The 21061-nt window shown below is 39.6% G+C and overlaps 2 protein-coding genes across 2 annotated transcripts in view; one reads left to right on the top strand and one right to left on the bottom strand.

The window, feature by feature from the left end:
• LOC134300887 (uncharacterized) overlaps window positions 1–17953 on the top strand; it is a 40993-nt gene extending 23040 nt beyond the window's left edge. Inside the window, exon 4 of the mRNA XM_062985345.1 lies at window positions 17706–17953. The gene's annotated coding sequence lies outside the window, so the exon portion shown is untranslated. The remainder of the gene's footprint in view (window positions 1–17705) is intronic.
• LOC134300888 (uncharacterized) lies at window positions 5206–19826 on the bottom strand. Its single transcript, XM_062985348.1, has 7 exons — window positions 19777–19826; window positions 11780–11801; window positions 11274–11542; window positions 7922–7943; window positions 7415–7683; window positions 5729–5750; window positions 5206–5485 (listed from the first exon to the last, which is right to left on the bottom strand). The coding sequence occupies exons 2-7, from the start codon at window positions 11799–11801 to the stop codon at window positions 5259–5261; spliced, it is 831 nt and encodes a 276-aa protein (XP_062841418.1). The 5' UTR covers window positions 19777–19826; the 3' UTR covers window positions 5206–5258.
• Window positions 19827–21061: the final 1235 nt, after the last annotated feature.

Raw genomic sequence — 21061 nt, 5'->3', positions numbered from 1 at the left:
CCTGTCGGGATCTGGTTGAATGAGGATGGGGGCTGAAGTAAATAGGGCCTTGAGATGGGAGAAAGCTTCTTCGGCCTCTGGGGGCCAGGTGAAAGGGATCTTGGTGGAGGTAAGGCGAGTGATGGGTGCTGCGACCTGGCTGTAATTACGGATGAACCGCCGGTAAAAGTTGGCAAAACCAAGGAAGCGTTGGAGCTCCTTACGTGAGGTGGGTGTAGGCCACTCAGTTACCGCACGAATCTTGTGGGGGTCGGCCCTAACCTGGCCGCGCTCAAGAATCACCCCCAGGAATTCCACAGAGTCCACATGAAATTCACACTTTTCAGCCTTGACGAAAAGTTTGTTTTCTAGGAGCCGTGAGAGGACCTGGCGAACATGAGCGCTATGTTCCTCCAGTGACCTGGAAAAGATGAGAATGTCATCAATGTAAACGAAGACAAACCGGTTGAGGTAGTCCCTGAGAACATCGTTTACCAATGCCTGAAACACCCCTGGGGCATTACACAACCCAAAAGGCATAACAAGATATTCAAAGTGTCCCAATGGGGTGTTGAATGCTGTCTTCCATTCGTCGCCTTCCCGGATTCGTACCAGATGATAAGCGTTACGTAGGTCAAGCTTGGTAAAGATGGTGGCGCACTGCAGTGGGTCAAAGGCAGAGGAAATCAAGGGCAGGGGGTAACGGTTCTTCACTGTGATTTGATTAAGGCCCCGGTAATCGATACACGGCCGTAAGGTTTTGTCCTTCTTCTCCACAAAGAAGAACCCCGCCCCCAAGGGAGAGGACGATGGGCGGATGATCCCCGCGGCGAGAGAGTCGGAAATGTAGGTTTCCATGGCGCTCCTTTCAGCCCGAGAGATGTTGTACAGCCGGCTGGTAGGCAGTGGAGCTCCAGGTAACAGATCAAGGGCACAGTCATAGGGTCGGTGGGGGGGTAGAGATTGGGCACGGTCTTTCCGAAAAACCTCACGGAGAAAATGATACTCCTGGGGAACGTTGGATAGGTCGGTGTCTTCTGTGTCAGAGGGAGTGTGAGTCGGATTTCCTGGCTGTGGGATGGCAGAGACCAGACAATTAGCATGACAAAAGTCGCTCCAGACCGCCACTCGTCCTAGGGCCCAGTCAATATGGGGATTATGGAGCGCTAACCAGGGGTAGCCCAGAACTAGGGGGGTCTGGGGAGCCTTGATTACAGCGAAAGAAAGGGTCTCCCGGTGATTACCCGAAAGAATAAGGGTCAAAGGTGTGGTGCGGTGGGTGACCCGAGCAATGACCCTTCCATCCAGGGCACACGCAGTGACCGGGGGATCGAGGGGTTCAAGGGTGCACCCTGTCTGGGCTGCCAGCCCCTCATCAAGCAAATTGTCCTCTGCACCCGAATCCACAAGGGCCTGGAGGGGAACTGAGCCGCCGTGCCAGCAGAGGGTGGCCCGAATCCGAAGGTGAAGTTCCCTGGGTGGTGGGGGTTGCTGAGAGTGGCCCGCCAGTACCCCCACGGCTACTGACGAGCCCTCTCTTTTGGTCGGGTAGGGCACACCTGCAAAATATGTCCCACCTCGCCACAATACAAACACTGCCCGGTTCTGAAGCGACGAGCTCGCTCCTCGGGGGTGAGCCGAGCACGCCCCAACTGCATCGGTTCAGGCTGTTGTATAGTGGATGAAGGCGTGCCAACGGGACTGCCAGAGGGCTCCAGGGGACAAAACAAGGAAACAGGTGGACGAGACCCTGGGCCAAGCCTGGCTGCCCCTTCGCGGCGCCGACCCCGGAGGCGGTTATCCAGGCGGATAGCCAGGGCGACCAGGGAATGAAGGTCAGGGTTTTCTTCCCTTACCGCCAACTCATCCCTCAGGGGTTCTATGAGGCCCCTTTGGAACGCCTCCCGAAGAGCCTCCTCATTCCACCCTGAGTCAGCAGCCAAGGTCCAAAACGCAATAGAATATTCTGCCACCGACCGGGAACCTTGGCGTAGGGAAAATAGGCGGGCTGAGGCACTTCCCGAGTGGTCTGGGTGGTCAAAGACAACCTTAAAACGGGTGAGGAAGTCAGAGAACGTCCCCCCCCGTGGGTCCTCTCGGGACTGAACCGCCTCAGCCCAAGAGAGTGCTCTGCCCCTAAGATGACCAATTATGAAGGCAACCTTACTAGCGTCAGTGGCAAATGTGGCGGGACGCTGACGAAAGATAGATTGGCACTGGAACAGGAAACCTCGGCACCTGTCCAAGTCCCCATGAAAGGGTTCGGGGTTGGGGATGGGTGTCTCCAAAGGGACCTCTGGGGCCCCAGGCTCTGTAGGAACAGCGGGTGACCCCAGAGGCACCTGGGGTTCAGCGAGAGGAACTGGCACTGGGGGGCTTAAACGGGCAACCTGTTGGGTAAGATCCGCGAGCCGCTGGGTGAGGGTGTCCAACATCTGGTTGTGCCGAGTCAGGACCATGCCCACAGTAAGGTCCTCGCCTGTTTGTGCATCCACGGGTTCCATGCTGGCCAGATTGTACTGATAAGAAATGGGGGTTTGAGAAAACCCGTAACGTAGGAGAACCCAAGTATGGATGCACAAAAAGGAGCGAGAACTCAAGTTGACAATGAATATTTATTGAGATTCAGACAAACAGGGGAAATGGTGATAGGTCCAAACAGAGGACACTGAAGCGGCTGGAGCAATACTGTGGGTAAAGAGGAGCTATGATCTGAGTCCAGGAACAAGAGGGGTTGGTGTCCAACACTGTCCAGAGCTTAGGCAGAACAAACAGTGGCAGTGGGAGAAGAACCAGGGTCACAGGAGCTAGGAGCCAAGTCCAGGAACCAACAGGAGTGCAGGGGTGGTAGTGGAAGATGAACCAGGGTCACAGGAGCTAGGAGCCAAGTCCAGGAACCAACAGGGAAGCCAGATGATGAATGGATCGCTGGGCTAGAATCAACAGGGAAGAAAAACAACAACGTTGAAAAATAGTTTGAACAGCAACAAGATAATGTCCTTCAAAAAGAGAGATCAGCTCAGGAGTCAGGTGTCACTGTACCGCGGTGACAAGCAGACAATCTGGCGATGCGTGGTGGAAAAGCCGGCGTTTATAAGCGGTAGCTGATTAGATGGAAAATGAGGCACAGGTGAGTGAGGTCCGCCCTCCAGCGATCCATTGGCTGGCTTCCACTGCAATTTCTGGGGACAGTACCGCTCCAAGCCGCTGGGGGGAGAAGGAAGCCGGGCAGGCAAAAACACACACACATATCTAACAAGAACAAAAAGCGAAAGTCCGAAATAAACTTTAACGAAAAATAAAACGGAGGACAACAGAACTAACAAAGTACACAAGCGGAAAATACAAATGAAAATATAACCATAGAAAACGAAAGTAACAAGGTAAGAGCGGATTATAACATGGGGAGAGCAGGAATGAGAATTGCTAGATGGTCTGCACGCTTGCTATGCTTCAATTACGACATTGTTTACAAGCCCGGAACAGAAAACTACACTGCTGACTGTTTATCGTGTCTGCCATTACCCTTTGCATCTGATGATCAAGAACTAGAACCTGAAATGGTTGCTGTGGTATCATCTGACTTTGCTGCCATTACAGCTGCTGAATTTCAACAGTCGGTGGACCAGTGTGCCTTGCTACAACAGGTCCTACATTATAAATAAATGGCAGTGTACTGCTAAAGGCATGGATTCAAATCTTGTGCCCTTTTTCCGCCTCAGATCTGAACTAACTGTACAGGAGGGGTACATACTTTGCGGTACTCACCGTATAGTGGTGCCTGCAGATTTACGACCTAAACTGATTCAACTGGCACATGTCACTCATCAAGGGATTGTCAGAACCAAACAGCGGTTAAGGGATCTCTATTGGTGGCCTGGTATAGACTTACAAGTGGAAGCTGCCATCAAAGCATGCACTACATGACTTCAACATGACCGCTCCAACCAGTACCTACTCCAGCGGCGGCGTGGGAAAAAGTTGCGACTGACATTGTGGGTCCTTTTCACCATTCTGCTCATGATTGCCGCTATGCTGTGACACTTATTGACTATTACAGTAGATGGCATTTGCTTCTGTAGTCAACTCTTCCACGATTATCACATTTCTGTCTACTGTGTTCAGTTGTGAAGGAAATCCACGTGAGATTGTTACGGATAACGGTCCACAATTTGTTTCTGCAGAGTTTGAACATTTTCTTGCAATAAGGGATATTAAGCATTGCCGAAGCTCTGTGTACTATTCTCAAGCAAATGGGGAAATAGAACGATTTAATAGGGTTTTTAAGGACTGCCTTCAAACTGCCAACATTAAGGGAAGGCCCTGGAAGCCTTTTGTCACTGACTTTCTGCACACATACAGAGCAACACCACATGCTATTACTACCTGTTCACCTGCAGAGCTGTTTCATAGTCGTTCAATCCACACAACGGTTCATGTTCGAGATCTGCCTACTATGGTCCCTCCAAAGGCTCAAAAGCTATGGGAACTCATTTTTCAAAGGAAACAGACTAAGGCAAAAGAGTATACAGACAAACGGCGTGCTGCTTCTTCACCTAAGATTCAAGTGGGTTCCTTTGTTTCCATTCGAAAGCCTGGACTGGTCAACAAAGGACATCCCAAATTCAGTCAGCCCTATAAAGTGGTTGCGCAACATAGTGCAGCTACTTACCTGTTGTCTGATGGGAAAGTGTGGAATGCTGCTCATCTTGCTCCTACACATTTGTCCACTGCTGATCCACCAACATTGGCTTTTCCTGAGGATGATTACCTTCCCCAAGGTACTCAAGCATCTGGAGCTTTGCTTCCTACCACTGAGTCCACAAACCGACAATGTAGAGTTTGTCGTGTTCCATTCTGGACTGAGGACTATGTTTTTGATTAATGTTGAAATAATGCTGTGTAGGTGAATTGCTGGTAATGTAATGAAAAGTGAAGTGTTGTGAATGTGTAGAAATGTTTAAGTAAAACCTATATCAGTTTCAGTACTGTCAATGCATATAAGTACCAAGTTCAACAGTTTAGTTTTGATAGCGTTGAAATGTATAAATACATGTGCCAGATAAGTGTTAAAGTTATTTACAGCTTTCAAGTAGCAAGTAATGTGCTTTCTCTACAAAAAGGGGAAATATGTTGTTCTATGGTTACTTCTGCCAGTAGATATCAGTGTGTATGAGATGTGAGAGAGTAGAATGAAGTGAGTAAAGTAAACGTTCAGAACTGTCCTGATTTATTTCTTTATTTCCTACAATTACATTTTACAAAATACAACATGACTGCTACTTCATCAGGATCTCGTACAGCTTAGCTTTTCCTAAAACTCCAGCTGCCCTTATAGGACCCGTTAATAAAGCTCTCATTTTTTCCTGAGGTGTGCTCTTTGCGTGGATGTCACTGTAATCCTCATGGTTAATGACCTTTAAACTCAGGAGCTGGTGCAGGATGGCGTCCATATTACTGGCTGTCTGGATGAGTTTGTGCTGATTCTGATCTATGAATTCAGCTTCTGAAACACAACAGATTTTCATGAGTCCATGTAAAAAAGAGAGAATCTCCAGTACTGCACTCTCTTGTGCTCATTTGGAATGCAAATATAAATCCTGGCTCAGTAAAATATTCTGTAGTTTAATAAAATCACCCAGAACGTTTAAGTCTCTGCAGAACTGATGATGTTTTGGAGAAAATCAGATGAGTTTTGCTTGTGATGCCCACATGCTGAAATAAATAAGAAAAATAAATCTGTATTTACCCTGTCGAACTGTTTGATCCATCTGCAAAATAAAAAACAATCAATTAAATCATTTTTAATACGTTACCAATCCATATACTGTACAAACCTAAATATCTGAATAAAAATGAAACAATTCCAGGAATGCACTGGAACAGCAGCTTCACTTTATAAGTGGGTGTGACTGGACTAGTTGGTGCTTCCCAGGAAAAAATTTACTGTGAAGTTTAACAGTAAAACTCTTCAGTTTACAGTTGAACCATAATAGTTTATAGTTCTACTGTCACCTTTACAGTTCGACCATGAGTACAACTGTGAACTCTCATGTTACTATGAAGTTCATGTTCACCTCTACAGTGTTTAATAATATTGACTGTAAAGTTTACAATTCAACCAAGAATAGTTCATAGTTACTTCTTCTAATGTTTGATGTTTACAGTAATTTACAGTTTAACTATGATCATATAGGTAAATGAAAGGCAAGAGAATATTAATGTATATAATATTTATGTACTTATTTAAAGGAGGAATGTGAATGAAGAGGTGAAGAGAATGAAAACGTCAAAAAAACTACATTATTTACATCTAAAAATACTAAATATATACAAATGTTCAATATATTCATAATATTCCAATGAGAAAGAATACAGCACAAATGTACATATTTATAATATTACAAAATACAAAGACCCCCATGCAGACAGGACAAATATTACATTATATATAGCTCAGACAGACTTTATAGCTCCTTTATTATGTCTATTCTGCTCAAACCTCTCTTCTACAGACACCTCGTCAGTCTCTATGTACGGACACGCCACAGATTTCTGCAAGCGCCTAAAGTTATTTTCTGGACTTGCACACTTGACCTGTGACCTTTATCTTAACCAGCCGTCTCTGCCTCCACACACACACAGAGCTTCACCTCAGGTTAACCACACCAAATACAAACGTGGTGTTTTCAGTTCTTTCATTCTCAGAAACGAGTCTGTGAAAGTACGTGCTGTGTGTTAGCTTAAAGATGAAGTTCCTGCAACATGTGGTATTAAGTCAGAGCTCGTTACAGGAAACAAGAATCTGACGACGGAAGATCTCATCAACGCCTAAACTGTTATCTGAAAAGTGGCCAAAATAATAGGAACAAAGCAACAACAACAAAAAATGCACACACCAATGGCAATTCTGGGAGGGAGAAACAATGATATATAGAAGAACATCCACCTGAACCGAATGATCACTTATGAGGGCACAATAGGCAAAATAAAATAGGTGTATTTCATTTGTACGCCCACTGTGGAGGATAGTTAGGAAGCCAAAACGTTCTTTAAAGATGCAATTATGGATATTTAGAATGTATTAGCATTTAAGGATCATCAAGTCTGTAAATCTACAACTGAACACCTCCATGCTCCAAACTACATGACAGGTAATGCCACATAAGACACAAAAGTTATCCAACACATGAATCCAAATCCCACACAAGCTGAATGATGTACCAGTACCACCAGTTCCTTGATTTAAACCCTATTAAAAAGCTTTGGAACTGCAAGGTGAAGCCAAATAGAAGGTCCAGAGGAGTCTGGGGGATCTGTGGAGGCTCTAGATTCTTAAATGACATCAATTATAATTATTTTTTGTTTACTATACTTTCCCAGATTAAAAAATGTATGTTCAGACTCATGAGGAAGAATCTGCAGTTTAACGTACATTTCTAGAAGCAGCTTTGAGATCTTTAATCTCGTATGGCCGCTCCTTCCACAGGCTCTCGTACAGCTTAGCTTTTCCTAAAACTCCATCTGCCCTCATAGGACCCCTTAATAAAGCTCTCATTTCACTCTGAGATGTTCTCTCCGCCCGGATGTTACTGTAATCCTCATCATTAATGGCCCTTATAGGTAGGAGCTGGTCCAGGATGGGATCTACATTATAGGCTCTCTGGATGAGCTTGTCCTGATTCCGATCAATGAATTCAGCTTCTGAAACACAACAGATTTTCATGAGTCCATGTGAAAGCAAGAATCTTCAGTACTGCACTCTCTTGTGCTCATTTGAATTATAAATAAAAATCTGAGCTCAGTAAAATATTCTGTAGTTTAATAAAATCACCCAGAACGTTTAAGTCTCTGCAGAACTGATGATGTTTTGGAGAAAATCAGAGTTTTTGCTGGCGATGCCAACATGCTGAAATAAACGAGAAAATAAATCTTTATTTACCCTGTCGATCTGTTTGATCCATCTGCAAAATAAAAAACAATCAATTAAATCATTTTTAATACATTACCAATCCATATACTGTACAAACCTAAATATCTGAATAAAATGAAACAATTCCAGGAATGCACTGGAACAGCAGCTTCACTTTATAAGTGGGTGTGACTGGACTAGTTGGTGCTTCCCAGGAAAAAATGTACTGTGAAGTTTAACAGTAAAACTCTTCAGTTTACAGTTGAACCATAATAGTTTATAGTTTTACTCTCACCTTTACAGTTCGACCATGAGTACAACTGTGAACTCTCATGTTACTATGAAGTTCATGTTCACCTCTACAGTGTTTAATAATATTGACTGTAAAGTTTACAGTTCAACTAAGAATAGTTCATAGTTACTTCTTCTAATGTTTGATGTTTACAGTAATTTAAAGTATAACTATGATCATATACAGTGTATCACAAAAGTGAGTACACCCCTCACATTTCTGCAGATATTTAAGTATATCTTTTCATGGGACAACACTGACAAAATGACACTTTGACACAATGAAAAGTAGTCTGTGTGCAGCTTATATAACAGTGTAAATTTATTCTTCCCTCAAAATAACTCAATATACAGCCATTAATGTCTAAACCACCGGCAACAAAAGTGAGTACACCCCTAAGAGACTACACCCCTAAATGTCCAAATTGAGCACTGCTTGTCATTTTCCCTCCAAAATGTCATGTGATTTGTTAGTGTTACTAGGTCTCAGGTGTGCATAGGGAGCAGGTGTGTTCAATTTAGTAGTACAGCTCTCACACTCTCTCATACTGGTCACTGAAAGTTTCAACATGGCACCTCATGGCAAAGAACTCTCTGAGGATCTTAAAAGACGAATTGTTGCGCTACATGAAGATGGCCAAGGCTACAAGAAGATTGCCAACACCCTGAAACTGAGCTGCAGCACAGTTGCCAAGATCATCCAGCATTTTAAAAGAGCAGGGTCCACTCAGAACAGACCTCGCGTTGGTCGTCCAAAGAAGCTGAGTGCACGTGCTCAGCGTCACATCCAACTGCTGTCTTTGAAAGATAGGCGCAGGAGTGCTGTCAGCATTGCTGCAGAGATTGAAAAGGTGGGGGGTCAGCCTGTCAGTGCTCAGACCATACGCCGCACACTACATCAAATTGGTCTGCATGGCTATCACCCCAGAAGGAAGCCTCTTCTGAAGTCTCTACACAAGAAAGCCCGCAAACAGTTTGCTGAAGACATGTCAACAAAGGACATGGATTACTGGAACCATGTCCTATGGTCTGATGAGACCAAGATTAATTTGTTTGGTTCAGATGGTCTCAAGCATGTGTGGCGGCAATCAGGTGAGGAGTACAAAGATAAGTGTGTCATGCCTACAGTCAAGCATGGTGGTGGGAATGCCATGGTCTGGGGCTGCATGAGTGCAGCAGGTGTTGGGGAGTTACATTTCATTGAGGGACACATGAACTCCAATATGTACTGTGAAATACTGAAGCAGAGCATGATCCCCTCCCTCCGGAAACTGGGTCGCAGGGCAGTGTTCCAGCATGATAATGACCCCAAACACACCTCTAAGACGACCACTGCTTTATTGAAGAGGCTGAGGGTAAAGGTGATGGACTGGCCAAGCATGTCTCCAGACCTAAACCCAATAGAACATCTTTGGGGCATCCTCAAGCGGAAGGTGGAGGAGCGCAAAGTCTCGAATATCCGCCAGCTCCGTGATGTCGTCATGGAGGAGTGGAAAAGCATTCCAGTGGCAACCTGTGAAGCTCTGGTAAACTCCATGCCCAGGAGAGTTAAGGCAGTTCTGGAAAATAATGGTGGCCACACAAAATATTGACACTTCAGGAACTTTCACTAAGGGGTGTACTCACTTTTGTTGCCGGTGGTTTATACATTAATGGCTGTATATTGAGTTATTTTGAGGGAAGAATAAATTTACACTGTTATATAAGCTGCACACAGACTACTTTTCATTGTGTCAAAGTGTCATTTTGTCAGTGTTGTCCCATGAAAAGATATACTTAAATATCTGCAGAAATGTGAGGGGTGTACTCACTTTTGTGATACACTGTAGGTAAATGAAAGGCAAGAGAATATTAATGTATATAATAGAGGTATGGGAATGAAGGGTGTAAGTGTATGTGTGTGGAGGGGGGGGGAGAGTAAGTTAATTACATGACATGAAAAACGTCAAAAAAAACTACATTATTTACATCTAAAAATACTAAATATATACAAATGTTCAATATATTCATAATATTCCAATAAGAAAGAATACAGCAGAAATGTACATATTTATAATATTACAAAATACAAAGACCACCATGCAGACAGGACAAATATTACATTATAAATCACTCAGACAGACTTTATAGCTCCTTTATTATGTCTATTCTGCTCAAACCTCTCTTCTACAGACACCTCGTCAGTCTCTATGTACGGACACGCCACAGATTTCTGCAAGCGCCTAAAGTTATTTTCTGGACTTGCACACTTGACCTGTGACCTTTATCTTAACCAGCCGTCTCTGCCTCCACACACACACAGAGCTTCACCTCAGGTTAACCACACCAAATACAAACGTGGTGTTTTCAGTTCTTTCATTCTCAGAAACGAGTCTGTGAAAGTACGTGCTGTGTGTTAGCTTAAAGATGAAGTTCCTGCTACATGTGGTATTAAGTCAGAGCTCGTTACAGGAAACAAGAATCTGACGACGGAAGATCTCGTCAACGCCTAAACTGTTATCTGAAAAGTGGCCAAAATAATAGGAACAAAGCAACAACAACAAAAAATGCACACACCAATGGCAATTCTGGGAGGGAGAAACGATGATATATAGAAGAACATCCACCTGAACCGAATGATCACTTATGAGGGCACAACTGGCAAAATAAAGTAGGTGTATTTCATTTGTACGCCCACTGTGGAGGACAGTTAGGAAGCCAAAACGTTCTTTAAAAATGCCAATTATGGATATTTAGAATGTATTAGCATTTAAGGATCATCAAGTCTGTAAATCTACAACTGAACACCTCCATGCTCCAAACTACATGACAGGTAATGCCACATAAGACACAAAAGTTATCCAACACATGAATCCAAATCCCACACAAGCAGAATGATGTACCAGTACCACCAGTTCCTTGATTTAAACCCTATTAAAAAGCTTTGGAACTGCAAGGTGAAGCCAAATAGAAGGTCCAGAGGAGTCTGGGGGATCTGTGGAGGCTCTAGATTCTTAAATGACATCAATTATAATTATTACTTTTGTTTACTATACTTTCCCAGATTAATGTATGTTCAGACTCATGAGGAAGAATCTGCAGTTTAACGTACATTTCCAGAGGCAGCTTTGAGATCTTTCATCATATATGGATGCTCCTTCCACAGGATCTTGTACAGCTTAGCTTTTCCTGAAACTCCAGCTGCCCTCATAGGACCCCTTAATAAAGCTCTCATTTTTTCCTGAGGTGTGCTCTTTGTCCGGATGTCACTGTATTCCTCATCGTTAATGACCCTTAAACCCAGGAGCTGGTCCAGGATGGCATTTACATCACAGGCTCTCTGGATGAGCTTGGCCTGATTCGCATGAATGAAAGCAGCTTCTGAAACACAACAGATTTTCATGAGTCCATGTGAAAGCGAGAATCTTCAGTACTGCACTCTTGTGCTCATTTGAATTGTAAAAAAAAATCATAGCTCAGTAAAATATCCTGTAGTTTAATAAAATCACTCAGAACGTTTAAGTCTCTGCAGAACTGATGATGTTTTGGAGAAAATCAGAGTTTTTGCTTGTGATGCCCACATGCTGAAATAAATGAGAAAAATAAATCTGTATTTACCCTGTCGATCTGTTTGATTCATCTGCAAAATAAAAAACAATCAATTAAATCATTTTTAATACGTTACCAATCCATATACTGTACAAACCTAAATATCTGAATAAAAATTAAACAATTCCAGGAATGTACTGGAACAGCAGCTTCACTTTAGAAGTGGGTGTGACTGGACTAGTTGGTGCTCACCCAGGAAAAAATGTACTGTGAAGTTTAACAGTAAAACTCTTAAGTTTACAGTTGAACCATAATAGTTTATAGTTCTACTCTCACCTTTACAGTTCGACCATGAGTACAACTGTGAACTCTCATGTTACTATGAAGTTCATGTTCACCTCTACAGTGTTTAATAATATTGACTGTAAAGTTTACAGTTCAACTATAAACATGATATTGTTGAACTGTGAGATTCAGTTTTAACAGTTTTACTCAACTTACAGTTTAACTAAGAATAGTTCATAGTTACTTCTTCTAATGTTTGATGTTTACAGTAATTTAAAGTATAACTATGATCATATAGGTAAATGAAAGGCAAGAGAATATTAATGTATATAATAGAGGTATGGGAATGAAGGGTGTAAGTGTATGTGTGTGGAGGGGGGGGGAGAGTAAGTTAATTACATGACATGAAAAACGTCAAAAAAACTACATTATTTACATCTAAAAATACTAAATATATACAAATGTTCAATATATTCATAATATTCCAATAAGAAAGAATACAGCAGAAATGTACATATTTATAATATTACAAAATACAAAGACCCCCATGCAGACAGGACAAATATTACATTATAAATCACTCAGACAGACTTTATAGCTCCTTTATTATGTCTATTCTGCTCAAACCTCTCTTCTACAGACACCTCGTCAGTCTCTATGTACGGACACGCCACAGATTTCTGCAAGCACCTAAAGTTATTTTCTGGACTTGCACACTTGACCTGTGACCTTTATCTTAACCAGCCGTCTCTGCCTCCACACACACACAGAGCTTCACCTCAGGTTAACCACACCAAATACAAACGTGGTGTTTTCAGTTCTTTCATTCTCAGAAACGAGTCTGTGAAAGTACGTGCTGTGTGTTAGCTTAAAGATGAAGTTCCTGCTACATGTGGTATTAAGTCAGAGCTCGTTACAGGAAACAAGAATCTGACGACGGAAGATCTCATCAACGCCTAAACTGTTGTCTGAAAAATGAGAAATGGATAAAAAGACGTTGGTGAAGCGGCACTCTGCTAAACCCTGAAATTCGATGGTAAGTCATAAACTTAAACAGATTATAATAATAAACAGAAATATCTACACTATGCTTGAAATTAAATAAAAATAAGTGGCCATTTAAGAAAGCTGAAAATAACACAGGTCTCAGCGTTCTATGTCTTCAAATCAGTTACTTGGACGTTAGCTAAACGTTACCATTACGTTACCACCAGTCTGTTAGCTAGTTGACTGTGTGCTTTTTAAATGCCTAGTAATGCTTGCAGCATGTTAAGACTGGTGCGATTACTTAGTTTATAGTGCTGTTATTGTTCTGAACTGCACTATAATAAACTTATCTCTTTTTATGATTCTAAGTTTACAGATAATATTACTATAAATGAACAAATGAAAGTGCTAGTTGATTTTTGAGAAATATATTGTGTTTAAAATATATTTGTGTTAAAATATGTGAAACAACTCACTTCTTTACAGTTTTGGTGCTGACACTATCTATTCATCCATCCATTCATCCACCTTTGTGTCCGCCTGTCCATCTATATATGCTTAAAGCCCTGACTGTGTTCAGCTTCTGTCGGGTGTGTTACTACGGGGTAAATGCTAAACTGTGTACTGATTACATAGCTGCTGATATTAATTAATTGTTTGATTCTTTTTCAGTCTACTAATGAATCAGAGGATTCTGATGATTCAGATGCTCCATGCTGATCCATCTTAAGGCGGTCTGAGCTACTAAAATAATGAAATTAAAGAGAGAAGATCTGTCTGCAGCAGCGCATTAGTGCAGATGAAGGTAAGTCATGTTTTTATAGCAATACTTATTTTGTGCACCATAAGAATTAATGGTGAGATCACAAAGTTCTTGTATCTCGTCATATATTGAGCACTCGAACAACAGATTATATTCAAAAATAAAATACATGGTACTCCGTCACTTCTGCTTAAGATCAATCTTCTGACCATGTATAAATATATGTTGCATTTATATACTGATACTCTCACCAAGTCTATGCCCTATGATACATCAGATGTAATGCATTGCAGATCAGATATATTAGGGCCCCTGTAGCTTACAGCTGATGGAGGCAAATGTTTGATTTATTTTTCTTTTTGCATTTTCAAAGGTGGCCGAGCAGATTTTCCCCATGAAGAAGGTCCAGAAAGTGCTCTTCACCAGCACATTCAACAACGTGGACAAGCAAGGTGTTACGTGCCCAGTCATGTATGGGTTTATTATATTGTGAGATGTTTATGCTTCATGGTGATTGCCTCTCTTTCTCTGTCAAACTGCATGAGCTGTGTCTGAGATTGACATGCCTGGGATCGAAGTGAAGAGAGAAAGCGGGCATTTTTCAAAGACTTCATATGGCGTGTTGGCGTTGGTTTCTTCTTTGTCAAGAGCAAATGCTCATCCTGATTTGTGGATCCCAGGCATATCAACCTCACAATATAATAAACCCATACATGCCATGGCACACAACGCTAGGAAAACGGTATAATTCATGTCACAGTTCACCACCAACACCTCACCCCCACCCACCCACCCGACACACCAACAGTTCATAGTGAAACTGTCACCTACATTACTATACAATTTCACAGTAGAACCATGAAGTGGTCAATTTACCATTAAAAATTCATAGTAAAAATGTAAAATAATTCACAGTTTTACTATGAACTTTCACAATTTCACAAATTGTGCTAAATTGCTTCTTTTTTTATGTTGGTTTTGGGTAAGAATGCCAGCTCCTCCTAGAACAACTTGTTTTGTAATCCCCTAAACCCACTTTTGGGATAAAAATGAGCCTTTACAGACTTTTTACTGCTCACTGACATCTAGTGAAATGATCCAAAGATCAACAGGTTTACATTTATTATAACGTTCATAATCCATCTGATAAACCTGTAATAATGAGTTTGGATTAAAAACCATGCACCCCATCTCCTGGTTTGGTATTTGACGTTTGCTTGACGTTCGGCATTCCGATTCATCTCACGAAAAATACTCAAAATACTCACAATACTCACTAAGTTTAAAGTTTCAAACCAATTTTATATATAAATAACAGGTTTAAATGAGTTTATTTTAGGAAAAACTAAACAAAGCGAACTGACCAGGATGTAAAAGCTCAAACTGCTGCTTCAGCTTTAGGGAGCGTCGTAAAACTACTGGAATACAAACTCTTAATGACCCAGTAAAGTAACTACATCCATTCAAGTTTTCTACTATTCAATTTCAGATGGTCGAACCGACTGTTAAACACACAAATAAATGTTCCTCACATACTACAAAACCTATATTTTACAATATGTATTATTTACTCAGATATGTAGGTTTTGTTTTACGAAGGAAGGATTCATCCATGGGTTATTCTATAATTTGGGGTACATTTCACATCACCAAAAAGTACAAAAACAATCTTCTCTCTCAATAGAACAATCAGGGGTTCATGTTAATATATTCCTTCAGTGTAACATATCCACTAGTTGCAAAGCTTAAACATGATTTTTTTAATTTTATATTAAAGGGACAGTAGATGTAGACTACTAGGTAACTTAGTTGACAGGTAACATAGTTGACAATTTCCCTATTTTGACCCATAACTTCAGTGGTAGACCTTACCTGGCTGACCACATGTCATTTCTTGAACAGAATAATGTCTAATTTGAACATACATTTAAATTAAAATTATTTTTAAAATTGTAACCATGACAATGTAACAAAGTTGACGGTCAATTAATATACTCATTGACAATGTTCTATTATAGATAAAATATTTTTAAAAATAAGAGGACATTCACCACAGTTTGTTCAATCACTCTAAGAAGTAATGTGTTATTTTTTCTACACAGCTACTGTGTTCTGCAGTCTGTAACACGCTTTGTGTCATTTCTGAGAAGCGAATTTAACATTTTTAGCTTAGTTTAGCTCAGTTCGTTTGACTGAATCGGTTCTTTTAAATCATCCGTTTAAACGAATCGATAAACTGAATCGATTGATTCATTAGGACTGTTAAGAGGCTGAGTTCATTCATAAGAATCGAAAGTTTGACTCCTTAATCACAGCTGCTTATCTGGCTCACATTCCACCTTAAACAGTATAACAGTGGATGCCTGGATTAGGGTTGCCAACTTTCAGAACTGGAAATAAGGAACACCCTGGGCTGGTGGGATCCCCATAGCGCCGGCCCTGTTTGTGTTACTTTAGTTTCACCCTAAGCCGGATTCGAACCTAGGGCAGAAGAATGTGCACGATATGCGCTGCCCACTGCGCTACTCAAACAGCGGTGTATTTATAGTGGTGGTAAATTCGGTTCATTTTATGCACTCGGGTTAATCTGAGTCAGTAATGTGATCCGGTTCACTTGGGTCACTTGAGTCAGTTGAGTCACTTATACTGACGTTCTGATTGCAACTGATTTACTGCATTAAAATGCATCCAAATATCACTTGTTTTCTGTGCATTTATCTTCTGTAAATAAATCCTTCTCTCTTAATTCTCTTGGCCCCTCACACTTCTCTTATCAGTGACAAGTTGACAATTTTTTTAAGTGAAATCTTGATCATGGGGGAGGAAGGGGGGATATGCTGCATTACTAATCTATACCACTACTGATGATTAATAATAATAATAATAATAATAATAATAATAATAATAATAATAATAATAAAAATAATAATAATAATAATAATAATAATAATAATAATAATAATAATAGCATGTGCATAAAATCAGCCACATAACGAACACCAGTGTGTGTAAACGCTGTTTATTGGAATATTTAACGTATTACTTATAAGTAATCTATAGATTCATACACTGGAGTGAAGCCGGTTCAGCCAAATCATCTGAGTCAGAGGTGTTTCTAATGAGTCGGCTCACTCGCCTTGTGTACTGAGCAGAAGCCAGTCAGAGGACTCGTAGGATCCGGGTTCATTGAGATTTTGGACTCGTGATTCTTGATTCAGTACAAAGATTCGAATCATTAACCCGGGTGATTCAGGAACCGCCCAGCTCTAGTAGTATTGAACAGTCTACTCTGCAGCGTTTCTCTCCCATTGATAAAAATACGGAACAAAGCGCGTCCAGTATCAGTTCAATACGGAACACCACGTTTAGTTTCCAAATACGGAACGATTCCGTATTTTACGGGACGGTTGGCAACCCTAGCCTGGATGTAAATGCTAAACTACTTAAGGTGGAACGAAAAATTCAAATAATTAGTTAACTCAAATATCACAGTCATAACTTGCATGAATTCAGAGAACTAATGTTATTTGTATTATTTATCCACCCTGAAAGGTATTCACTGAAACGAGTTGTTCGGAAGAATCGGTTCTTTAAATCGAATCGTTAGCAACATTGCCTAACATCATTAGCATTAAAGCTGTTAGTGGTGGATATATTTAGGGTAAAGAAACTAAATAAATAATAAAACTCTTCCAAAATTCATCATCCGATTTACTTTATTCTGGTAAAGGAAACATTTTAGCTTGTATTCTGTAACTGTAGTTTTCAAGTGACTTGTTTAATAATTTGTTAAACAGCCGATGTGAATAATTAGACAGCTGATGACAAATCTGGAGGAATATCGGAATGTTATTTAAAATATTAATAAACTGTTTAATTCAGTTAATATTTTGTATTGTGTACACAAGACTGAGAGAGAATCACAGCACATTGTAATGATATTTTTTGTCTTTCTTTTAGGACAGAGAAACAGATGTTTTACGAGTTCCTGCAACCATCTTTAAGAATGGGAAAGAACACAAGAAACTGCATTTGAATATTTAAAAGTGTGTTTGGGCCTTTACTATTTAGCCATTTGTAATTTCAATACATTCTTAATCCATTATTCATTACAAAATATTGAATAGTTTTACCTTTACTGTTAAACTGTTTGTAATCTTGTTTTAATTTATTACTTGTCACAAAAAATTTATTTAAACATTTGTAATATTATACAGTAAAATAACCTGTTTCCATTTGTATTAGTCTTTATTTTACCCATTTTCTTGATTACACATAATTAACACACATTGTGTGTGTTAATTATCCTGACACAGTGGGTGTGCAAAAAACAGAATAACACATTTACTGTGTTTAAATCAACAGCATGTGCCGTCCCTGAGCACACTCATCACGTGTGTTGAAATTCCACACAGTGTCATTTTTAACACATGTCTTTTTAGAGTGTACCCTCCACAGAGAGAAATGATATCATGTAATGCTGGTCACATAGTTTTAGAACAAACCATTTCTGAGTTGCTGAGTGGAGTTCTGTTAGTAACATAGTTGACAGACTTTTTGCGGACATTAATAAATAAAGATATTTAAATTATTTAAAAGAGAAACTCATTTTAAAAAAAGTATTATTTTTCTTTAGTATTTAAACTTGAAATGAATAAAAAATAGATTTTGTTGCCCTTAATGATTTTATTCATTATTTTGAAACAAAGGCATCCTCAACTTAAAAAACGGACACAACAAAAACTCTTCATTTAGGAACATCATGGCAAATTTCAAGCTAAATGAAGCAGTAGGAGGCACATCATGTTTTTTGTGATATTACAACATGTTTTCCATTAATAGGTAAAATATGACATTTTTAAAGAAAATAGTTAGAATAAATATAATTATTATCATTGGACATGGAATGTACCCCAAATTATAGAATGACTCCCATAAATTACAAATTTGCTAAAGGACGTTCATGTATTTGTTTGTTCATCCTCTAAAGGATTAGTGTTACGACCTTCCCTAATACTGGCGGGACCTTCTGCTTTAGGTTCTGCCTTTTTTCTTTTCTCTCTTCAAATACATTTTAATTTGAATGTTTTTTCCTCCAGATAAATAAATGAAATCTTGGATTTTTTTTTTTAATTGAAGTTTGTTGGATTGGGGTGTGTTTACTTCTCTTATGAAACACATTAAATGGTTCACTGGAACTGTTTATGTAAGACTGCACAAAAGTAAATGTTTTATACAAAAATATTTACTCTGGGAACAAAGATGCATCTAGAACTTTAATGGTTCTTTTATTTGAAGATTCTGAGTGTAGAAGAACCACCGGTACGAGTTTTAATAAAAGAACTACCGGTACGAGTTTTAATAAAAGAAGAACCACCGGTACGAGTTTTAATAAAAGAAGAACCACCGGTACGAGTTTTAATAAAAGAAGAACCACCGGTACGAGTTTTAATAAAAGAAGAACCACCGGTACGAGTTTTAATAAAAGAAGAACTACCGGTACGAGTTTTAATAAAAGAACCACCGGTACGAGTTTTAATAAAAGAAGAACTACCGGTACGAGTTTTAATAAAAGAAGAACCACCGGTACGAGTTTTAATAAAAGAAGAACCACCGGTACGAGTTTTAATAAAAGAAGAACTACCGGTACGAGTTTTAATAAAAGAAGAACCACCGGTACGAGTTTTAATAAAAGAAGAACTACCGGTACGAGTTTTAATAAAAGAAGAACTACCGGTACGAGTTTTAATAAAAGAAGAACCACCGGTACGAGTTTTAATAAAAGAAGAACTACCGGTACGAGTGTTAATAAAAGAACTACCGGTACGAGTTTTAATAAAAGAACCACCGGTACGAGTTTTAATAAAAGAACTACCGGTACGAGTTTTAATAAAAGAAGAACCACCGGTACGAGTTTTAATAAAAGAAGAACCACCGGTACGAGTTTTAATAAAAGAAAAACTATCAACTAACTGTGTAAAATACTAACATTTAAAAACAACAGACTCGATGTTCTTGTTTTAATACTTACAGTTTTTATGCTGATGTGCAGTTAGATTGGAGAAGAACCCACCGGAAATCTATCAGAAGAACAGAGAACGTTTCCTATTAAACTCTTTTACATCAGTTTTATATGAATTATAGGATTTCAGTTTTTACACGGAACTCACTTTTCTGTAATCTGTTCAACTGAAATACAATTAAAGTAAAACTTTACCAATATTTTCTTCAAGTGTGGCTCTGTGTCCTAAAGGCTCAGTAAATAAGTGGGCTGCTTCTTCCTGCACATCACTAGTCTATCAGGGCTGGCGCTGGGGTGGGGGGTGGGGGGCCGGCGCTGGGGGATCTCACTGCCTCATTCGATCAGTTCAGGGGTTGAAAAGCACATGCAAGCACCAGTCAGAGCAGTTTTTAGGTGCTGATTTTGATTGATAGACCATTAAAAAGCCCCACTGATCAATAATTTTCATAAATTGTTTATTATTGGTGGGATGATGGAACACAGTCGTGTCCCTTTGAGATGTCTTTCTTTAGGACTATATTCTTCTCTAGAAGTTCATAACGAACTCGTTTCTAATGTGTCTAATGTTCCTTTGACTGTACATCACAAGTCGTCTAACACTAAATGCTTATGATTGTACAAATCTAGTAGTGGACACCAGTAGTGGACACAGACTCTCCGTGATGGACCTCAACTTATGTCCAGTATCACTCTAAAAAAATAAAACATTGGGTCAACAAAAAAAATTAAGGCAACGTTTTGCATTAGTCTTTTCGAGTTATGCCAATTGCTCGTAGAATTACGCTGATCCAACACAATATTTTAAATTACACAAACTTAATAACTGTCAACATGAACAGATATTTTTAAGTTGATGTTATTTAAAAATGCTTTTTACTGAATTATGGAAAGCTAATCCACCAAACCTATAATATTGTGTTGGATTAACGTAATTCTATGAGCAGTTGGCATAACCCAAAAAGACTAATGCAAAATGTTGCCTTGATTTTTTTTTGTTGACCCAATGTTTTATTTAATATTCATTTAACTTAAAAGTTGTTAATATGAAATAAAACATTGGGTCAACAAAAAAAATTAAGGCAACATTTTGCATTAGTCTTTTTAGCATTTTACTGAATCTGCTGAATGTAAAACAATTTAAACAATGATACAAAAACATGGAAACATGAATTATTACCAAAAATCATTTATTACAGAACACATCTACTTTTAACAATTCCCATTAGTGGACAACAATAAAAACTATGAAAAAACAAATTCCACATATCAGTATTTGAAAAATGATATGCATTAA

The sequence above is a fragment of the Trichomycterus rosablanca genome, chromosome 23, assembly GCF_030014385.1.
Source record: "Trichomycterus rosablanca isolate fTriRos1 chromosome 23, fTriRos1.hap1, whole genome shotgun sequence".
Lineage (NCBI taxonomy): Eukaryota > Metazoa > Chordata > Actinopteri > Siluriformes > Trichomycteridae > Trichomycterus > Trichomycterus rosablanca.
The sequence above is the reverse complement of the archived record's forward strand: the minus strand, read 5'-3'. Positions and strand labels throughout refer to the sequence as shown.

Bases quoted from the DNA above. Each gene is read 5' to 3' on its own strand.
- LOC134300888 (XM_062985348.1), bottom strand. From the start codon at position 11,801: ATGAATCAAACAGATCGACAGG. The intron at 7,944-11,273 runs GTACGTTAAACT...TTTATTTTGCAG, and splicing joins TCAAAGCTGCCTCTGGAAAT to ATGGATCAAACAGATCGACA. The intron at 7,684-7,921 runs GTAAATAAAGAT...GTTGTGTTTCAG, and splicing joins GGATCAAACAGATCGACAGG to AAGCTGAATTCATTGATCGG.